At 51.5% G+C, this 19,238-nt stretch overlaps 1 protein-coding gene across 1 annotated transcript in view; it reads right to left on the bottom strand.

Moving 5' to 3' along the window:
- The window catches only part of GALNT14 (polypeptide N-acetylgalactosaminyltransferase 14), a 224,826-nt gene that overhangs the window by 17,392 nt on the left and 188,196 nt on the right, over positions 1 to 19,238 (bottom strand). The window contains exons 10-11 of the mRNA XM_032652922.1: positions 9,230 to 9,356; positions 6,969 to 7,061 (exon numbers count right to left, since the gene is read on the bottom strand). Of these exons, the coding sequence (XP_032508813.1) occupies positions 6,969 to 7,061; positions 9,230 to 9,356 (220 nt within the window). The remainder of the gene's footprint in view (positions 1 to 6,968; positions 7,062 to 9,229; positions 9,357 to 19,238) is intronic.

Genomic DNA, 19,238 nt, shown 5'->3' on the forward strand with positions numbered 1-19,238 from the left:
ATCATTAGAGAAATGCAAATCAAAACTACAATGAGATATCATCTCACACCGGTCAGAATGGCCATCATCAAAAAATCTAGATACAATAAATGTCGGAGAGGGTGTGGAGAAAAGGGAACACTCTTGCACTGCTGGTGGGAATGTGAATTGGTTCAGCCACTATGGAGAACAGTATGGAGGTTCCTTAAAAAACTACAAATAGAACTACCATATGACCCAGCAATCCCACTACTGGGCATATACCCTGAGAAAACCATAATTCAAAAAGAGTCATGTACCAAAATGTTCATTGCAGCTCTATTTACAATAGCCAGGAGATGGAAACAACCTAAGTGTCCATCATCGGATGAATGGATAAAGAAGATGTGGCACATATATACAATGGAATGTTAGCCATAAAAAGAAGTGAAATTGAGTTATTTGTAGTGAGGTGGAGAGACCTAGAGTCTGTCATACAGAGTGAAGTAAGTCAGAAAGAGGAGGACAAATACCATATGCTAACACATATATATGGAATCTAAGAAAAAAAATGTCATGTAGAACTTAGGGGTAAGACAGGAATAAAGACACAAACCTACTAGAGAATGGACTTGAGGATGTGGGGAGGGGGAAGGGTAAGTTGTGACAAAGTGAGGGAGTGGCATGCACATATATACACTACAAAACGTAAAATAGATAGCTAGTGGGAAGAAGCCACATAGCACAGGGAGATCAACTCGGTGCTTTGTGACCACCTAGAGGGGTGGGATAGGGAGGGTCGGAGGGAGGGAGAGGCACGAGGGAAGAGATATGGGAACATATGTATATGTATAACTGATTCACTTTGTTATAAAGCAGAAACTAACACACCATTGTAAAGCAATTATACTCCAATAAAGATGTAAAAACAAAAAAAAGAAAACAGAGGAGGTTGCCAAAGCTGGAAGCATGGATAAAATCTCCAAGGAACCAGTTACAGAGAAAAGAACAGTGAATTGAGAACTTGGGTGATTACTCACCATAAGGGTATGAGAGTGGGGCGAGGAGCCAGCCAAAAAAAAAAAAAAGCGGGGGTGGAAAGAACAGGAATGCAGGACAATCGGGATCATGCAGTGTCTCCAGAGCCAGGAGGGAAGTTATAAGATGGATGTGCTTTCATGCATCCAGCAGCCCAAGTGCTACAGAGGTTGAGACAGGCTGTGAATTTGTCAGTGACTCTTTAAAAGAGTTCTATCCTCAGAGGGGAGTTCACTGACCCACAGTGTTGATGAAACAGCTAAGGCACAAGGAAACCTTTCTGAGAAGGGGCGACGATGGTCCCTCCAGACCTGGGGGAAGCAGCAGACAGCACAGGTGGAGCCACAGGCCTGCTGAGGCAGAAAGGGGATGATCGACGGCCCTGCGCAGAGATGGGGGCAGTGGATAATGGGGAAGGCTGTACCACAGCTGTCGTGACCGTCTGGAAGCCAGGGTTAAATCAGCAAGGAGACTCACAGAGCAGGCGGTTCACCTGGAGACAGTGTCACCCTGCAGGATGCTTTTCTGTCTGCATCTCATATTTTTGAGGTAGCTGTGCTGCCCACCCTGCCTGATCCAGCCCACATTTACTGCCAGCAGCTTGGACACCAATGACATCCTCATTGAACTCCTGCTAATTTAATGGTTAATTCCTATAGGCGCTAAGTTGCCTGGTGAGGCGTCTTTCAGAGAAAGTCTGTGCATTTGGAAACCAAGCGGAGTGAACCCAGTCCCAGAGTGAGGGGGATCGTGCTTCTCTTGCTCTGCTGTTAAGCTCCGGGTACAACTAGACACCTGATTCATGTAGAAGCAGGAAATAGAGGCCAAGTCCATCCACATGTTCAAGTATCCCCAGCCAGTTACTTTACCTGGGACTTTGCGTCCTTGTCTTCAGTCTTGACACAGGGGCTTAACTTGAGGTTGGAGATCTCCTGGTCTTTCTGCTTTTGAGACTCTAGGCACTTCTGCCTCTGTCGGATGCTGCCCTTCTGGATGGAGGAGTCCTTGGGTACTCTAGAGGAAAGCCACGGGAGGGATGAGAAACCACTACTCTTTGGATTAGTAGTAACAGCACCAGTTGGAGAGGTCGGGCAGTGTTTGGAGAATGGCAGGGGCATTTCACCCCAGCTGTGTTACAATGACTTGCACTGCTTGGGGCCTGGGGATGGGGGAGGGGCCGCTAGCAGCAAGGCAGCAGGGAACAACCCAGGAGACTGGAGCCTGGAATGGAATCAGTGAGTCCATGCCCTGAGGTCACACCCCAGAGTTCAAAGCCCAGCAGCTGAGAAATACTGCGACAGCGAACCTCCATCCCTCACGCTACTGATTAATAGAATTCTCTTTCTGGTTTCAGGGATAAGTGGAGCCAACTGGCCTTAGACCTCCATATACTTAAAAACCCTCATCCAGATGGCCACAGGTGGTCCCTTCTCCAGACTGAGTCAGCGGAGGGTCTCTCCCTGCAGCTAGCAAAGGCTCAAACCACAGAGCGGATACCTGAGTTCTGGATAGACGTTCTCCAGGTACCACTTGAAGCTCCGGCACTGCAGGTTCTTCCTCAGGTTCAATCTGCTCTCAATACTGGGGGCGAAGGGGGAGGGCAGACACAGAGACAAAATACAGCTGTGTCAGAGATGCGTACCAGCAACATGGACCCAGGAGGTACCAGCCCTCCAGGCTGGGAGGCGTACAGCACAAACCGTGCCCATGCTCTGCACCCACGTCTCCCTGGAGGGTGCTGGAGAAAATAACCCAGAGAGATTTTGAGAGCTCCAGACAGAGCTATGGAAACACTTAGCAATATCTCACAGTGGAGCGGTAATGACACCAAAGATTTGTGCTTTACTTGGAAACAGAATTTGGGGGTGTTTTTACTTTTCATTAAAAACGAGGCTATGAGGACATTCAGCGTGTTGTTAATAATTCACCACCGGGGCTCTGGGTCTACTCTACTACAAAGAGAGATCCAAATCTCTCTTTGGATTCTGCTGTTGAACTACCATGCCCCCGACGCCCGGCCTCAACCAGCCCAGCCTCAAAGAATCCTCTTCGTTAGCTGGTTCTGGGCTTTGGTCATGTATTTGTTCATCACATATTTCCTGAGTACCTAGTACGCACCAGGCATTGTGCCCAACGTGGGACGTGATGGTGAACTTTCGAGCAAGAGAGAGACAGGTAACGAACTGGGTGCTCACAGCCCGACGTGGATGTGGGGTGGGAGCACCTCAGAGGTGGCCCCATGCTTGTCGGGTCAGTGGTGGTCGAGTGGTAATGTGGAAGCTGGTATCTGGAAGGAAAGTGGAGGTTGTCCAGACAAACCAGAAAGTGGGTGAGGTGGGGGCCCCTGGTAGTGCCAGGGGAATAGCAAAGAGAGATTAGTGCACATGGAGAGGGAAGGGGTCTGTTGGCAGGAATAGCGGTGCAGGTTAGAATATATGTGTGTGAACGGACGTATGTGGGGGCATGGGAGAGGGGAGGTGGGTGGGAGGAGAGATGAAGATGCAGACCATAAAAGGTCCCGTGAAATACTGTGGAGGAGCTTGGACTTCATTTTCAGGGCAATGGGATGCCATGGATGGGTTCTAAGCAGGGAACGATGTGGCACTGTTAGCCCTTTAAGAGCATCTTACTGATGGTGAATGCATCTGATGTGCAAAGCTGGGAGAGCAGTTAGGAGGCAGCTGAAGAAACCCAGTGCTGCTCATGAATGCTGGTAGGGAAGTGGGGTGCGAATGGAGAGAAGGGACAGGTTTAATTCTCTCCACTGCACCACCAGCACCCACCCGAGTTCCATGTACACCTTGTCTCTCCTGGGTGACCACACAGAACTGGCCTCGCTCTCTCCAGCCTTGCCTCCTTCCACCCCAGAGACTGGACCGGGCGCCCTCACGGCACTGGAACTTCTTAAACGGCACTAACCACCATTCCTCACCAGACTCTAAGCAACACGAGGACAGGAATGACATTGTTTGAAAAGGGCTAAATGTTCAGTATTTGCAAGAACCCAGATGTTCAGTGCATGAGTGAGGCAGGATCTCTGGGACGTGGTGATTGTCTAGGTGTGGGAGGAGAGGGGGAGGGAAAAGTCAAGGCTGACACTCAGATTTCTGGTCTGGCAACAGGATGCAAGGAAGAGCGTTCACTGAGATGGGCAATCTGGGGTAAGGAGCAAGTTTAGGAGTGAAGAGGATGGGTTCAGTTAGGACTTGTCGAGTTGGAGGAGCCTGGGAGGCATCCAGGCAGAGATGTCCAGTTGCTACTCGGACATAAGGGATGGAGCTCAGGGGAAAGGTGCAAGACAGAGATGGAAACGCAAGTATCGGCAGCACAGTGGCGGTTGATGCCAGGGAAAATGTGGAGTAAGAGGGCTTATGACAGATCCTCGGGGAACACCAACATATAAGGGTGGGGAGAGGAGCCTGAGCCTGCAAAGGGGGCTGAGAGGGTGCAACCTGCACCGCAGGACAAGAGCCAAGACTGCAGGTCTGGAAACCGAGATCAGAAGTGTGCCTGAAGGGGGCTGGGTGGGAGAAGTCTCATACCAATGGGGTAACATAGAGAAAGGTAAGTGGTCCCAGGGAGTCATGGGTGGGCCAGGTGGGAGTGATCGCAGGGGATAGGGGCACGGCCTCAGGTCACAGTCAGGAGAAGGGGGAGGGGAGCCGCAGACAGCGATGCAGGCAGCTCTTTCATGAAGCTTGGCTCTGAAGGAGCAGAAGACCGGGTGTAGGTGATGAGCAAAGCTGGACTGAGGGAGAGTTCTTTTTTTTTTTGCGGTACGCGGGCCTCTCACTGCCGTGGCCTCTCCCGCTGCGGGAGCACAGTCTCCGGACGCGCAGGCTCAGCGGCCATGGCTCACCGGCCCAGCCGCTCCACGGCATGTGGGATCTTCCCGGACCGGGGCACGAACCTGCGTCCCCTGCATTGGCAGGCGGACTCTCAACGACTGCGCCACCAGGGAAGCCCCTGAGGGAGAGTTCTTATAGTTTGTTTTCTTTCCTTCTCGTCCTTTTTTGTTTTTAAAAACTATGTAAGATACTGAATAAATTTAAATGCCAATGGGGACCATGCAATAGGGAAGAGAGATGGGTGATCAGGGAGACTGAAAGAGGGCAAAGTCCCCTAGAACAGGGGCTCCCACACTGTCTGTGCATTAGTATCACCTGATGGTGGGGGGATGGTTCTTTTACAAATTCTACAGCCCAGGCCACAGCCCAGGGGAAATCCACCCTCTGGGGGTGGAGTAGAGGCAGCAGAGTTTTTGAAGCTCCCCAGGTGGATGCGATGTACACACAGTTTGGCAACCATCACCCTGAAACCTCGCCCCTTCAGCTGAGGTCCTCAGACCAGCAGCACGGCACCACCCGGGGCTTACAGAACTGCAGACCTACTGAACCAAAATCCACACTTTAACAAGACCTCCGGGAGATCTGTGTGCACATTCAAGTACGAGAAGCCGACAGGCAGGAGGAGATGAATCCAGGCAGTGGGACCTCGATTAATGATCATTTATGAACGAATGCAGGGGGCAAGAGTGTGTCCGGACAACAGGAGGCACACCTTATCCTTCTGGTGCAGATACACGTTCGTCTGTCTTGGGGAGTTGGTGCTATTTCATCTACAAAACAGAGGTGTCATCTTCTGTGAGTGAAAGGAGTGGGGTGGCCTCAGCAGCTGGGGAGAGGGGCAAAGGTACAAATGGAGATTGAGGGAGAACGCTGGCCAGGCAAGGTGGCAGGCTCAAGAGGTCCACCAAGGGCCTCCCTGCACCTGATGGCCACGGAGTGGTCGCAGTACCACCTCATAGGCCCAGAACTGTTCAGCAGCCTATGAACCGGAGAGGAAATGGTACAAAGTCGGGTTCATCCAGGGTTAAGAGAACTTCACCAGGGAGGGTTGATAGATGCCCAACAGAGCAAGAGATCTGAGGACAACATCTTTTAAGCATTTTCTTTAAGCAAGAAGGTGGAACCCAAGTTGGAGAGGGGAGGGGCAATGAAGAAAGGAGGGGTGGACCCACGTGGCCAAAAGACCGGAAGTTGGCTGAGGACTCAGAATAAACGCCTTGGGAGGCTCTGAGTATGAGAAGTGGAGAACAGTGTGGGTTTATGGTTTCAGAAATACAAATCACTTTAGCAGCTTCTGATTTAATCCTCCCGGGCAGTGATGGGCTCGACCTATGGAGAGTAGGCTGCAAAAATCCCATCTGTCAACAGCCTTAGAATGACTGAGGGACATTAGATGACAAAAGCCACCGGCTGCCCCCCACAAAAGACGAATGATAACATCAATGAAGTTGCCATTTTTCTCTACTCAAATCAACCCTGGGTTGGGGAATGCAACATCACAGGGTTTTGGAATCTGACAGGTGTGATCTGAGCCTTCTCCCCCTCCTGTAATGGTGTGATCCATGGCAGGAACGTGAACCTTTAGAGGACCCAGTCTCATCTGTAAAACAGGGGTAATTATACCCATTTCTCAGTTTGCAGAGGACTAATGGGATATCTCATGTAATGGTATCTGGCCCTTAATTTCTCTCTCTGTCCTCTTCGACCCCCATGAAGCTGGAGCCCGGCTCTAGAGGAGATCGCACGGTACCGTTCCTCCTAGGAAGGCAGAAGATTTAGGCTTGGGCAGCTGAGGACGAGAAGGAAGGAACTCCGACCTGGAGGGACCAGGGCTGCTTAGCCCAGCACTTCACCTTTCTATAAAAAGCTGGAAACACCAGTCCACTGCACAAGGCACAGCTCTGCCCACTGAGTAGATGGCCCAGGTTGCCCGGTGGTCATCCCACAAGAGCTGTCCGAGGCCCTGCAGCCAGAACTGGGCAGGAGCAAGGAGGCACACGAAGGGAGAAGAGCCCCAGCCTGGGCCCTGGAGGGGCCTGGGGGCTCGGGAGACCAGCTGAGCACACAGGCCTGCGAGCTGGGGCTCTTGGCGCTTTGCACAAATAAACCAGGAGGGACACTTACTTTCCAAAGGGTCTCTCCAGGGCGAACGGCCGGGAAGCATAATAGTACTGCTTGTATTCATCCATCCACACCTCAGCTGTCCGCTTGGTGTTCCTGAGGAGACAGGGGGTATCGGGGAGGGTCAGAGAGGACCTGGGACGTGTCCAGGTAAAATATGCACAAGCAGCAAGCCGGCAGCGTCACCCCCGTGGGGCCCACCATGGTCCAGTGACATTACTCTCCCCACAGTGCCGAGCCCAGCCACCTCCACCAACCTCCAAAGGGACCTCTACCCCAAGACACAGGGTTTGGGTAGTCACTACATACTCTTTTCCCAAAAGGCACAGGCCAGAGAAATTACACCAGAAACTGAACTTCTGTCGCCCTCAGAAAAGAAAAAAGTCAGGGAGAAAAGAGCCAGGAGAATCTGGTACGTCCCTTCGGTGCCAGTACAAGAGGAGAAGGGCCGACCGTCTCGCCTCTGGCTGTCCGCGGGCACCTGCTCCAGAGCTCTCCCCTTCAGCCCAGGGCCCGGCTCTCCAAGGGGACAGCCAGCCACACACGGGCTCCCACAGGCCACGTGATTAGCTTGGTGCAGGTGTAAAGGATTAAGCAATCACGCCATCTCGGTCAAACGTTTGCCAGGACTCTGAAGCTTTTAAAAAATCGGCTATTCGCTCTGAGTTTGACATCCAAGGTCACAGAAAAGGAGACAGAGACCGACACGGAGGATGTCGTTGCTCAGCTGTCCAGGAGGCGGGGGTACCAGGAAGAGAGGATGTGGGAAAACAATCAGAAGCCAGGAGCAGGGCTGAAGCGGCACCTGCCAAGGCCCGAGTGCGTGGACTCGGGGTCTCAGCAGAAAGGCCATGCCCCTCCAGATTTCTGCTTCTCTGTGGAACAGAGGCATTCAACAACGGAGCGTGGCACGCCCTTCCAGCCCGTGAACCTGGAAGGAGTCATGCACACGCAGCCCAGCTCTTGGTGCTCGGAAGACAGCTAACAGAGCCTTGCCGCCTCCCTTCACTGGCCTAACCACCGGCAAACTGGAAGCTGCCGAGGAGACACTGCCCCACATTTCCCTCCCCTCCAATGACCCACTGGTGGCACGCAGGATGCCCGCTGGCCAGGGCCCAGTCTCAAACACAAGGAACGTTCTGGAGCCCAAGGCTCTGCCCCCTCACTCCCAGGCTGGCCCCTTTCCCCATCACAGCCCCACCGTTTTCCTGTGCCAGGCGCCCCCAGATCACCTTTCCCTGTAAAAGCCCGGAGCCCAGGCAGCCCTGCCTTTGTTCCTGTCCCTGCTGACTGGGTTCTCACTGCCCTGCCCTGCCCAGCATGGGGTCAACTTTCTCCCTGTTCAAGCCCATCACGCCGCCACACCTGTCCACACCCACAGCTGTCCATACGTGTGAGAAACCGAGGACGGGAGAACCCAGATGAGGAGAAGAACACCGCAGGGGAAGCAAAACACCAAAAGAGGCGCTTCCCCCAAATGGACCAAATGAGAGAAAAAAAGGGCAAAGTGGAAATAAATGGGGAGTGAGCTGTCAAGTGACAAGAGACAAGGGGAGACGAAGCTGGAGGACCAGAAGAAGAAAAGGAGAAAGAGGTGTAAGGAATTATTTTTAAAGAAAAGGAGAAAGGTTGAAGAAAAAAATCACGGAAAGCAGAAGGGCGTATGGAAGGAGGGAGGGAGCAGGAATAGGCAAGTGGGCACCGCTGGGTCACTGAGACCCCAGGATCTTCGTCCTGTCCCCAGGCAGGAGATGACAAGTCCCAGGAAAGGAGCCCAGGGCCGCAGGGCCTATGCCAGCCTGGCTGCTTCTGTGCACCCTCGAGGCCCTGGAGCAGTCAGGTGGGTTGTACCTACTTGTGCCTCCCCGTTCCCGATTCTTCCCAAGGGCCTTTCCCCTGGTTACCCAGCCTGAAGGTGGGAGCAGCGGATCTTCTAGAACTCAGGGGCAAAACGGTCACCCTTCCCCCACCCCAAACAACCCAAAATACCCAGGGCCCTGAGCCCTGCAGGATGACGCTGCCCAGTGACTTGAAGCCCCCAAGGCTACATGTGGGGCCTTGGAAGCCAACAGTGGAGAACAGCCTTGGGGCTTCCAGCCTGAAGCTGGATGGGCAGGCCTGACCTCTCCTGCTCAGGAAGCAGCCCAGCGAGCAGGACCCACAGCCCCTGTCCAACCAGAACACTCAGGCAACCTACCAGAGAACCCAGGGCAGCAGCAGCCCATCCACCAGAAAAGCCCTCGGCCACTGCAGCGCACACTTACTTTATATACGTGTTGGCATTTCCATCTGGGAAAGCATACGGGTGCTTCTTCCGGAAGACGTGGCCCACTCGGCTGCAGGGGATGATCTCTAGGCTGCCCCCGCACATCCACACCCTGAAGGAGATTTCTGCAAGACAGCCATGCCCCCCATCACTGCTCTGCCTCCTGGACGGAGGGGCACAGGATGGCAGCGTTGAGACTCCAGGCGCCAGGGAATCCCAGGGAGCGGGGAGGGCCGGCCGCACCCAGCCTCGGGTGCGGCGGTTACCAGCGTGCTCCACTGGCCCGGCAACCTCGGCTTCCCGGCCCACAAGGATTGGTAACAACTCACACCTGGGAGGGTGGTTTGAGTTAACACGGAAACAGTAGGCGGCAGGGAGGAGCACACAAAAATCAACGCCTGTTCCCTGCCCTCAGGGAGGCCTCTGGAACACACTCAGGGGCCCGCACAGCTGTGATGCTTTAGCCTGGAAAGAGAAGCCTGGGGGCTATGGGAGAGCTGCTTTTGAGCATGTGGAAGATGGATTAGATGAGCTCATATGATCCCAGAGGGTTAGAGCCAGGACCGAGGAGAAAGAATTTCCACTGGAGACTGTGGGAGAATTTTCTGATGGTCAAGGTCCAGATAGAAGGGGCTGTCATGGAGTAAGTGTATTTGCCACTCTGACAGGCTAGCAATCCACATGGCCTGGAGGCGACAGAGAGGACCAGTTTCCAGGAGGCACCTGGACAAGGTGTCCAGGACAGAGCCTCCCGACACTGAGACGGCAATTCTACCCGCTGCAAGGGCCCCTGAATCTTAGCCCGGAGGAGGAAGTCTGAGCCGTAGTCGAGAGCTGGGAGCAGCCATAGAAAGTGCTGGAAGCCTCGAAGCTCCTGTTGGAGGTGCTCCCCTGGGTGGGGATTTGCACAGAAACCCCTTTTTCCCCGTTGGCTGCTACTGCAGGGACCTCCGGGAGCGGGGAAGGGTGGAGTTAGCAGAGGCGCTAGGACTAGGCTGGCGGGTGCATTTCTCCCTCGGGGCTGCTTCCTGCAGGCTTGGAGCAGCGGTTCTACCCCAGAAGGAAGCAGCGGAATTCAGGGGTGGTGGGGGAATATCTCTCATCACTGCCCTGGTTTGGAATTGCTGAACACTGTGAGGGGTTTTATTATCGCTGTTAACTCCTCTACAGATGGTGCATCCCCTTACGGACTGCACCCAGGGCAGCCTCCTCGCTGCACGCCGCTGGCTGCCCATCTGAAATGCTTGCCTGGCCCGTGCTTCTGCCGTCAAGCTCAAGCAAGAGGAGGACAGGATGGCTCAGGAAAATCCCGTGCCCATGGGCAACTGCCCCTGGAAGCAGCCCGGGTGTCCATGAGCAGGAAATGAAGACGCGGGTATTCCAGTGCTGTCCCACCATGTACGACGTGCCCTGCACCCTCCAGCACCTTGGGCCCCACTTCCCTGGGTTTCTTCAAGTGCCTGGACACAGATTCTTCATCCTGATCTTCACCTGCTCTCATACCCGCCTGTCCTCAGTCACCCTTTACCTGTCCCCTCCTGCCTCCTGCCCTGTGTCCCTGGAAGAGTTGCAGGCCAGGCTGCCTTGACAGCTGTCGCCCCCTGCCCAGGTGCCCTCTCAGACAGGCTACAGCTCACTTCCAGCAAGCTCGGATTGCCCTCGGAGTGGGGGCAACGTGGACACTAGGATGAAGAACGGACGTCTCAAGAGTGCTGTCAAATCATGGCAAGAACACAGGGTCGGGGAGAGACAGGAAGAACTTGGCTTTGGGGTCGTGGCCCCAGGTCTGCAGTAACCCACTAGCCGTGTCCCTGGGAAACCTGCTTGACCTCGCTGAGGCCGGGTTTCCTCACACGTAAAATGAAGATCATAAAAGTACTCCAAAGGATTGCTGTTGACATCAAATGAAATGGAATTTCAAGAATAACTGTGAAAACTCTTAAGCGTGCTGGAAAGCTCAGTAGCAGTTATAAGACATTCCTCTGCAGGCCGTCTCTTTAAGACGTGGACACCAACGGCATCGCCCACCTGTGCCCACTTCCAACTTCCTAGATGATTCACAGCTTCCTGCTTCTGCTACAGGAGGCAGTTGAAATCTGTGGTATTTAACACCTGAGATTTTGACTCTCCATAGAAATCCATGATACACGGCGCCCTGGTGTTTGCCTGGTTGGAACCGGGGGCACCAGCCTGGCGTTGGTGGGGGATGATGAGTGAGCTTAGCTGACGGCCAACATCCAGCTCTCCACCTTGCAGCGATGCACGAAGGGGCGGAGGGCTCGGTGCAGGGAATTGTGATGGGACATGTGTCAATTTAGCCTCCAGGGCTAAGGTCTACTGGGCTCCAATAATCAGCTCCTCTCCAGGACCTCAAAACAGGGTTTCCAGTTCCCAAAAAGGAAAACCCTCTCATCCCTCAAAACCAGAGATGGAGGCCTTGCTTACTGGATATAACCTACCAATTCTGTGCCGGCTTTCTTCCAAAAATATGCATACATTTCAGCTATGGTCTCTTCCTTACATGTATTCAAATGAGACATACGTCCCTCCTCATTTGCAAAGCAAATCCCTCCAACCTGTGCCTCAGTGCCACCCACCCTTCCCGCCCCTGAAACCCGTTCCTCTCCCTGTGCTTCCTTCACCCAGCATTCTGCTTCTCTCTGAATCTATTGGCCCCCCCCTCCTCTGCCACCATCACGCACAGACCCCACCTCAGAAAGTACCGTTCTCCTCTCCACCTTCCTTTCGGGCTTCTGGCATTCTCCACCCCAAGGCGCTATCTCTGAGTGCCTTGCTGACACTGCTTCCTCATCTGACCCCAACATTCCCTTGACGCTGAGGACTCACCCCTATCCCACCAGCCCAGCTCTACTCCGGGCTCCAGCACTGACGTCCGTGGCTGCCTGACGCTCTGTCGAGGTGCACTGGATGCCCTCAGATGCAGCACGTCTTCTACCCCATCAGCATCCTCTAATAGCCCTCTGCAGGCTGCCTCCTCTCCTCCACCTCTAAAACCATCCTTCCTCCTCGTTTTCCTGTGTCTGTGCTGCTTTAAAACATCAGAGCATCTCAGTTCTGCAGGGGAGGAAAGGACTCTTTCATTTTTTCCTGGGCTGGGCTTTGGTCCTCCCTCAGGCAGTAGCTTCTTAGTCATCCTAACAACCCCACACGCGGTTGGGGAAGTTTCTGACGATGCAGAAGCAGTCCTGATAGGACAACTGACAGCGGGTAGCTGGCCTCTGAAGCCCATCTCCCCAGCTCCAGAACTCCTGCCCTTGCCCTGACCCCATCTCACTCAGTGTGGACACGCACCATCAGCCAATGCGGCTGTGGACACAAAGATCCTGACTTCAGGGCACTCGCAGACGAACCAGAGAGACCAATCTATAACCAGCTGCCTTATCCACTCCTTCATCCAGTCCTGACACCTGCCTGTCTCAACTCTGCTTCCGGCCAGCAGATGTTGCCCACAGAGGCTGCAGCCTGAGATGCAGTAAGAGCTTCTCTCCTCTGGAGTCCAGACTGTCGTATCCAAGATGACCTGAGACACATGCCTTGCTGTGCCTCGGCCAGAGTCAAGGCAGTCTGGGTGATGAAGCCTGGAGTGTTCAGATCAGCATAATGACTTTCAGGTACCATAGTGTGGAGTATTTAAAACCTAGGACATACAGTTGTCCCACCCCTAACTACACCCCTGACTAAAGGATAACAACGTGTGTCCTCCCAGGACTGCAAGCCAGGTCCGGTGATTCACAGATTTGTGCTGAAGCCTCTGGGAAAGGCTTGTGATTCCGAGGTCCAAGCAGTGGGGCCGTAGACCGAGGTGTAAAGCAGTGGGCCTTGCAGGTAGAGCCCAGACCCTCCACTTGCCATGTCTTCAGTTCCTGCAAAGTCATCACTTCCTCAAGTGAAGGAGCCAAAAGATGATGTAGGGAGTTTGTGGGGGGTTCTCACTGAGTCAGCACCCGCATAATCTCCCTGGTGATGGATGTCACGCAGCCCCAAATCTGCTCTGAATTCCAGGCAGGGAGATGTGTAATTATTCCATCCTCATTGGGGGCGCTGTTGCCTTCTTCTTTTCTTTAAACTTCAGATTAATATTTGGGAATAAACTACCCTCCCCAGCCTCTGTTCTCAGCTCTTTCCTTCTATTTCCTCATCAACTCATCAGCAGTTTTACCAGCGCTCATAAGCCCCCAACCCTTAGCCAGAGCCAGCGTCTACCTGACCAGCCGTGATGGTGGACAGGAATCCAGGGGAAAGGGGACAGCTTTCTCCCCAGGAACCGAATCACATCTATTCCTATACCACTCCTTGGCCATATAGGTCAAGTTGAAATCTCCTCTGATAGCCCGGTTTCTACACAAAGGCAAAGGGAGCATTAGACACGGGCTCCCCTGAAGGCAGTGGGCCTGTTTTAAATGCAACCTCATGGACTGTATACAGACACATTTATTGTCTACACAGCATTATCCACTCTCCCTCTGGCTGGGTTGAAATCTAGTGAGGACAAAGGGATTGCAGGGGACAGTGATGGTCAGTAAGAGACACTCATCCGTCCGCACAGACAAATGTGGTGACAGGGACCTTTCCTTTCAAGAATCTTTACGTTCTCAAGATCACCTGAGCTAGAAAGCTCTGTTATTATTTTTTAATGAGTACACGGACTCGAGTAGAGGCAATCTTATTTGGGCCACAAAGGATAACCTTGAACCTATGAGCAAAATTATACTTCACACCATCCGGGACAATCAAGGTTGCATCCAGGTCCCTGACTTCTGAACAAGCAGTAACCACAGGCCCACCCTGGTCACCACGGGCTGTCCGGCTGCGAATGTCATGGCGGCACCCTTTACCTCTCCACAGTCGCTCTGGAAAAGCGTGGCCTTGAGGGACCGCACCTGGGCCTGGGGCTTAGCAAGCAGCCCCACCTGGGTCGGGGGAAGATGACTTTACATCAGACTTGGTTGCTCTTCTCAGATGAGGCCACTTCTCTCATCTTGAGCCCCTGAACCTGGAAAAGGTGAGGCCAAAAGAGAAAGCGAGAGGGACCCACTGTTCCCGCGGGTGTGGCACAGTGCTCGTCTGACAAACCTGCTCGCCTGCAGCCCGAAGGCGAGGCAAGGCCACTGCTCGGGGCCTCATTCGTCTTCACAGTGGCCCTGGGAGCGTGTTTCTACTGCTGCTGTAACAAATTACCACACCAACCCAGCGTGGGTTTGGTTGGACCCTCTGCTGAGGGTCTCTCCAGGCCACGATCAACATGTCAGCAGGATGAGGTTCCTTTCTGGGGGCTCTGAAGCTTTCGAGTTGATTCAGGTTGTTTGCAGAAGCTGGTTCCTCGCGGTCACAGGGCTGCGGTTCCCTTCTCCTCACTGGCTGTAGGTCAGGGGCCCCTGCTACATCCACGCTGCCCCTCCCCCGTCACACCAGTGGCAGCCAGGCCAGTTCCTCTCAGGCTGTGAACCTCTCTGACTGCTTCGCTCCATCTCTTCTGACTCCAGCCAGAGAAAGTTCTCTGCTGCAAAGGGCCCAAGTGATTGGACTGGGCCCACCTGGACTGTCCAGGCCACTCTCCCAGCTTCAGATTCAGGAGCCTTAATCACATCTGCAAACTCCCTTTTGCCGTGTAAGGTAACCTCCTGACAGGTTCTAGGTGAGGAGATGCTCTCCGTGACCAAGCTTTACTCAGGCTCGCCCTCTCTCTGACTAGGCATGAGCTGTTGTTCCTTACCCTCGTCAGGCCTGCATCCCGTTTTAGCAAGAATCCTGTCAAGCCGGTTTAGAGAATCCATGCCCCCAGCCTGCCCCGGCCCCCATACCTGACTACCCTGGTAAGAAACCTTAGGTCTGAAATTTTTTGCTCTAGTTCTGTGAAATTCAGAAATTTTTTGCTCTAGTTCTGTGAAATTTTGAAATTTTTTGCTCTAGTTCTGTGAAAAATGCCAGTGGTCGTTGGAGAGGGATTGCATTGAATCTGTAGATTGCCTTGGGTAGTAGAGTCATTTTCACAATGTTGATTCTTCCAATCCAAGAACATGGTATATCTCTCCATCTGTTTGTATCATCTTTAATTTCTTTCATCAGTGTCTTATAATTTTCTGCATACAGGTCTTTTGTCTCCTTAAGTAGGTTTATTCTTAGATATTTTATTCTTTTTGTTGCAATGGTAAATGGAAGTGTTTTCTTGATTTCACTTTCAGATTTTTCATCATTAGTGTATAGAAATGCCAGAGATTTCTGTGCATTAATTTTGTATTCTGCTACTTTACCAAATTCATTGATTAGCTCTAGTAGATTTCTGGTAGCATCTTTAGGATTCTCTATGTATAGTATCATGTCATCTGCAAACAGTGACAGCTTTACTTCTTCTTTTCTGATTTGGATTCCTTTTATTTCCTTTTCTTCTCTGATTGCTGTGGCTAAAACTTCCAAAACTACGTTGAATAAGAGTGGTGAGAGTGGGTAACCTTGTCTTGTTCCTGATCTTAGTGGAAATGATTTCAGTTTTTCACCATTGAGGACAATGTTGGCTGTGGGTTTGTCATATATGGCCTTTATTATGTTGAGGAAAGTTCCCTCTATGCCTACTTTCTGGAGGGTTTTTATCATAAATCGGTGTTGAATTTTGTCGAAAGCTTTCTCTGCATCTATTGAGATGATCACATGGTTTTTATTCCTTAATTTGTTAATGTGGTGTATCACATTGATTGATTTGCGTATGTTGAAGAATCCTTGCATTCCTGGGATAAACCCCACTTGATCATGGTGTATGATCCTCTTAAATTTGCTGTTGGATTCTGTTTGCTAGTATTTTACTGAGGATTTTACATCTATGTTCATCAATGATATTGGCCTGTAACTTTCTTTCTTTGTGACATCCTTGTCTGGTTTTGGTATCAGGGTGATGGTGTCTGTCATACAGAGTGAAGTAAGTCAGAAAGAGAAAAACAAATACCGTATGCTAACACATATATATGGAATTTAAGAAAAAAAAATGTCATGAAGAACCTAGGGGTAAGACAGGAATAAAGACACAGACCTACTGGAGAACGGACTTGAGGATATGGGGAGGGGGAAGGGTAAGCTGTGACAAAGTGAGAGAGAGGCATGGACATATATACACTACCGAACGTAAAACAGATAGCTAGTGGGAAGCAGCCGCATAGCACAGGGAGATCAGCTCGGTGCTCTGTGACCACCTAGAGGGGTGGGATAGGGAGGGTGGGAGGGAGGGAGACGCAAGAGGGAAGAGATATGGGAACATATGTATATGTATAACTGATTCACTTTGTTATAAAGCAGAAACTAACACACCATTGTAAAGCAATTATACTCCAATAAAGATGAAAAAAAAAAAAAGAAACCTTAGGTCAGTGTAGCAGAATTCCCCCCACTTTGTTTTTAAATTAAACTTTTAATGTTGAGATAATTGTACATTCACAAACAATTATAAGAAATAAAATAGAGATGCTGTGTACCCTTCATGGTTTTCCCTAATGGCACCATCTTTCAAAATTATAGTACATGAATTTAACAAAGATATTCACATTGATACAATCCATCAGTCATATTCAGGTTTCCAAGTTTCATGTATATGAATTTGTGTGTGTGCATGTGTGTATTTACCTCATGCAATTTTATCACATGCATATGTCCATGTATTCACCAGTAAAGACACAGAAGAGTTTCATTACCACAAAGATCCCTCATGCTGCCCTTTTAATCACACCACCTCTCTCCTCTCCCATCAACCTCACCTTTAACCCATGTTAACCATTACTATTTCCTTCATAATGTTGTCACTTCAAGAATATTATCCCCCCCACTTTTGATGTTCCCTCTTAGTAATTTCCATTCACCGCCCCCCGCCCTGCTCCTTGGATCCAAATCCCTACCTGTTCTTGTTGTATTTGGAGCTAAGCCCCATACCCCCCAGCCCTGCCATTGCGATAGCCTTGACACCCATTGTGAGAGTTCTGAATAAAGTCTTTCTTACCATTTTAACAAGGGTCAGAATAATTTTTTCTCTAATACGGGGATTAGGGCGGGGATGTATTTTGGCGGAGGCCCTTCCCCTACCATGGGGATCACTGTCTCCACTTTAAAGACTTAGAAACAGTGAGGTAAAGCAACTTTCCCAAGGACACAGAACTAGTGATGACTGCGGGATTCAGACGTAGGCCTGTCTGATTCCACAGCCCATGCTGACACACAGGAGTATGCCTGCCAAACCTGACACAGCCTGATGTCCTTGGCTGTTCTGGGGATGGGGGAGCTGGTGGTGGCAGCTCCTCTCTGGGGCCCTCATCTCTCTCCTCAGCGTTGTCTTTTGTATCTGGTATGCTTTAGAAACCCCCCATTTTAAATCCAGAAATCCCATACTTTCCCTTCATATATGTGCCAAGGCCTCCATTTTGGAAAGGCACACCTCCTACCCCACCACTTATACACACACACACACACACACACACACACACACACACACACACACACGCACGCACACTTTTACTGGGCAACAGGTTCCTTTCACCTCTAAAGACCAAAAGCTAAAGTGAGTAGATGTATTAGATATTTTCCAGGTATCCCGTGTTATGAAAACTGGAGTTTAAACATCCAATTTTAATGCAAAACAACTTCTGAAAAATAAAAGGCTAAAAGCCACATTTCCCTAAAGCCTGTTCCTACGCTGAACTGCAGATGTAATTATCAACACTTCAGCTCCTCTTAGAAACGCTTTGTGGGAATGACTGCACCAGGGTCGGGCTGCTCGAGTGCATAGCTGGGGTTGGCTTTCAAGTGGCCGCTTGGGGCCGCTCCCAGCAGATGAAAGTGAGATGGGCAGGCCAGGCAGTGTGCCACAGAGGATGGTCCCGGTCACCCTGGCCAGAGCCTTGTCCAGTGATCTCATGGACTTCTGTGCTGTGAAATCAAGTCGATGCAACAAAGGCAACTACGTCTGGAACACACAGAAATCCCACGTCTTGGGAAAGGAAAGACATCTTTACCTGCCATTGTTTTTCTCCACAGGCTCTGTTTAATGCATGGAGACTGATTTTAAATGGAGCCTCAGAGTTGTGTACATGTGGTCCTTCCCACCCTGAACCCCCTTCCTGGTCAATCTCCCTCTTTGAACACACATTCAGCGAGCAGTTTCCACCGCTCCAGTCATCGAGGTCAAGAAGTTAGATGAATGTTCTTGTAGGTGGAAGGCACAGAAGAAAAAACAGACAAATACGCGAGAGGGCCCAGTACCAGAGTGGAGAGGAGAGCAGGGTGCTGAGGGGAGTGGGCAGAGGGTGGGCAGGGAGGGTGTCCTAGTCCTGGGGGAGGCCAGGCAGCCCCAGAGCTGTGATCTGTGGCCATTTGGCACTTGGTGGAGGGTGGAGGCTGGATCTCTGTAGATGGCTGGGCATGTCTGGGCAGTGCAGGAGGGTCTGTCAGTGCCTCTGGACTGAAGGCTGGGGAGGTGGGCAAGGTCAAGGAATGGTGTGGGCGTTGTCTTTAGGACAAGACGGGGCCACAGGGGGTGCCAAACCCGGGAGGGTGGGAGAGATTGGCATTTCCAAGAGCACTTTGGCGGGAGTGTGTGGGGATGGCTTTGAGGGGAGCAGACTGGAGGTGGAGAATCATTTAGGAAAGTAAGAGGGGGATGGACATGAGTGATGCTGAGGGGAGAGGATCTTCAGGACTTGGAAGCAAGGGGCCCTCTTGCCATACACTGGAGCTTGGATTTTTTACTCTGACATGCAGATCCCTTTTCCCCTCCTCACCATCTGTCCTTTGCAGGTGGACAAATGGGACCTAATCAGACTTATAAGCTTTTGCACAGCAAAGGAAACCATAATAAGATGAAAAGACAACCTATGGACTGGGAGAAATATTTGCAAACGATGCGACTGACAAGGGCTTAATTTCCAAAATATACAAAAAGCTCGTACAGCTCAGTATCAAGAAAAACTCCGGGCTTCCCTGGTGGTACAGTGGTTGAGAGTCCGCCTGCCGAT

The sequence above is a fragment of the Phocoena sinus genome, chromosome 13, assembly GCF_008692025.1.
Source record: "Phocoena sinus isolate mPhoSin1 chromosome 13, mPhoSin1.pri, whole genome shotgun sequence".
Classification (NCBI taxonomy): Eukaryota; Metazoa; Chordata; class Mammalia; order Artiodactyla; family Phocoenidae; genus Phocoena; species Phocoena sinus.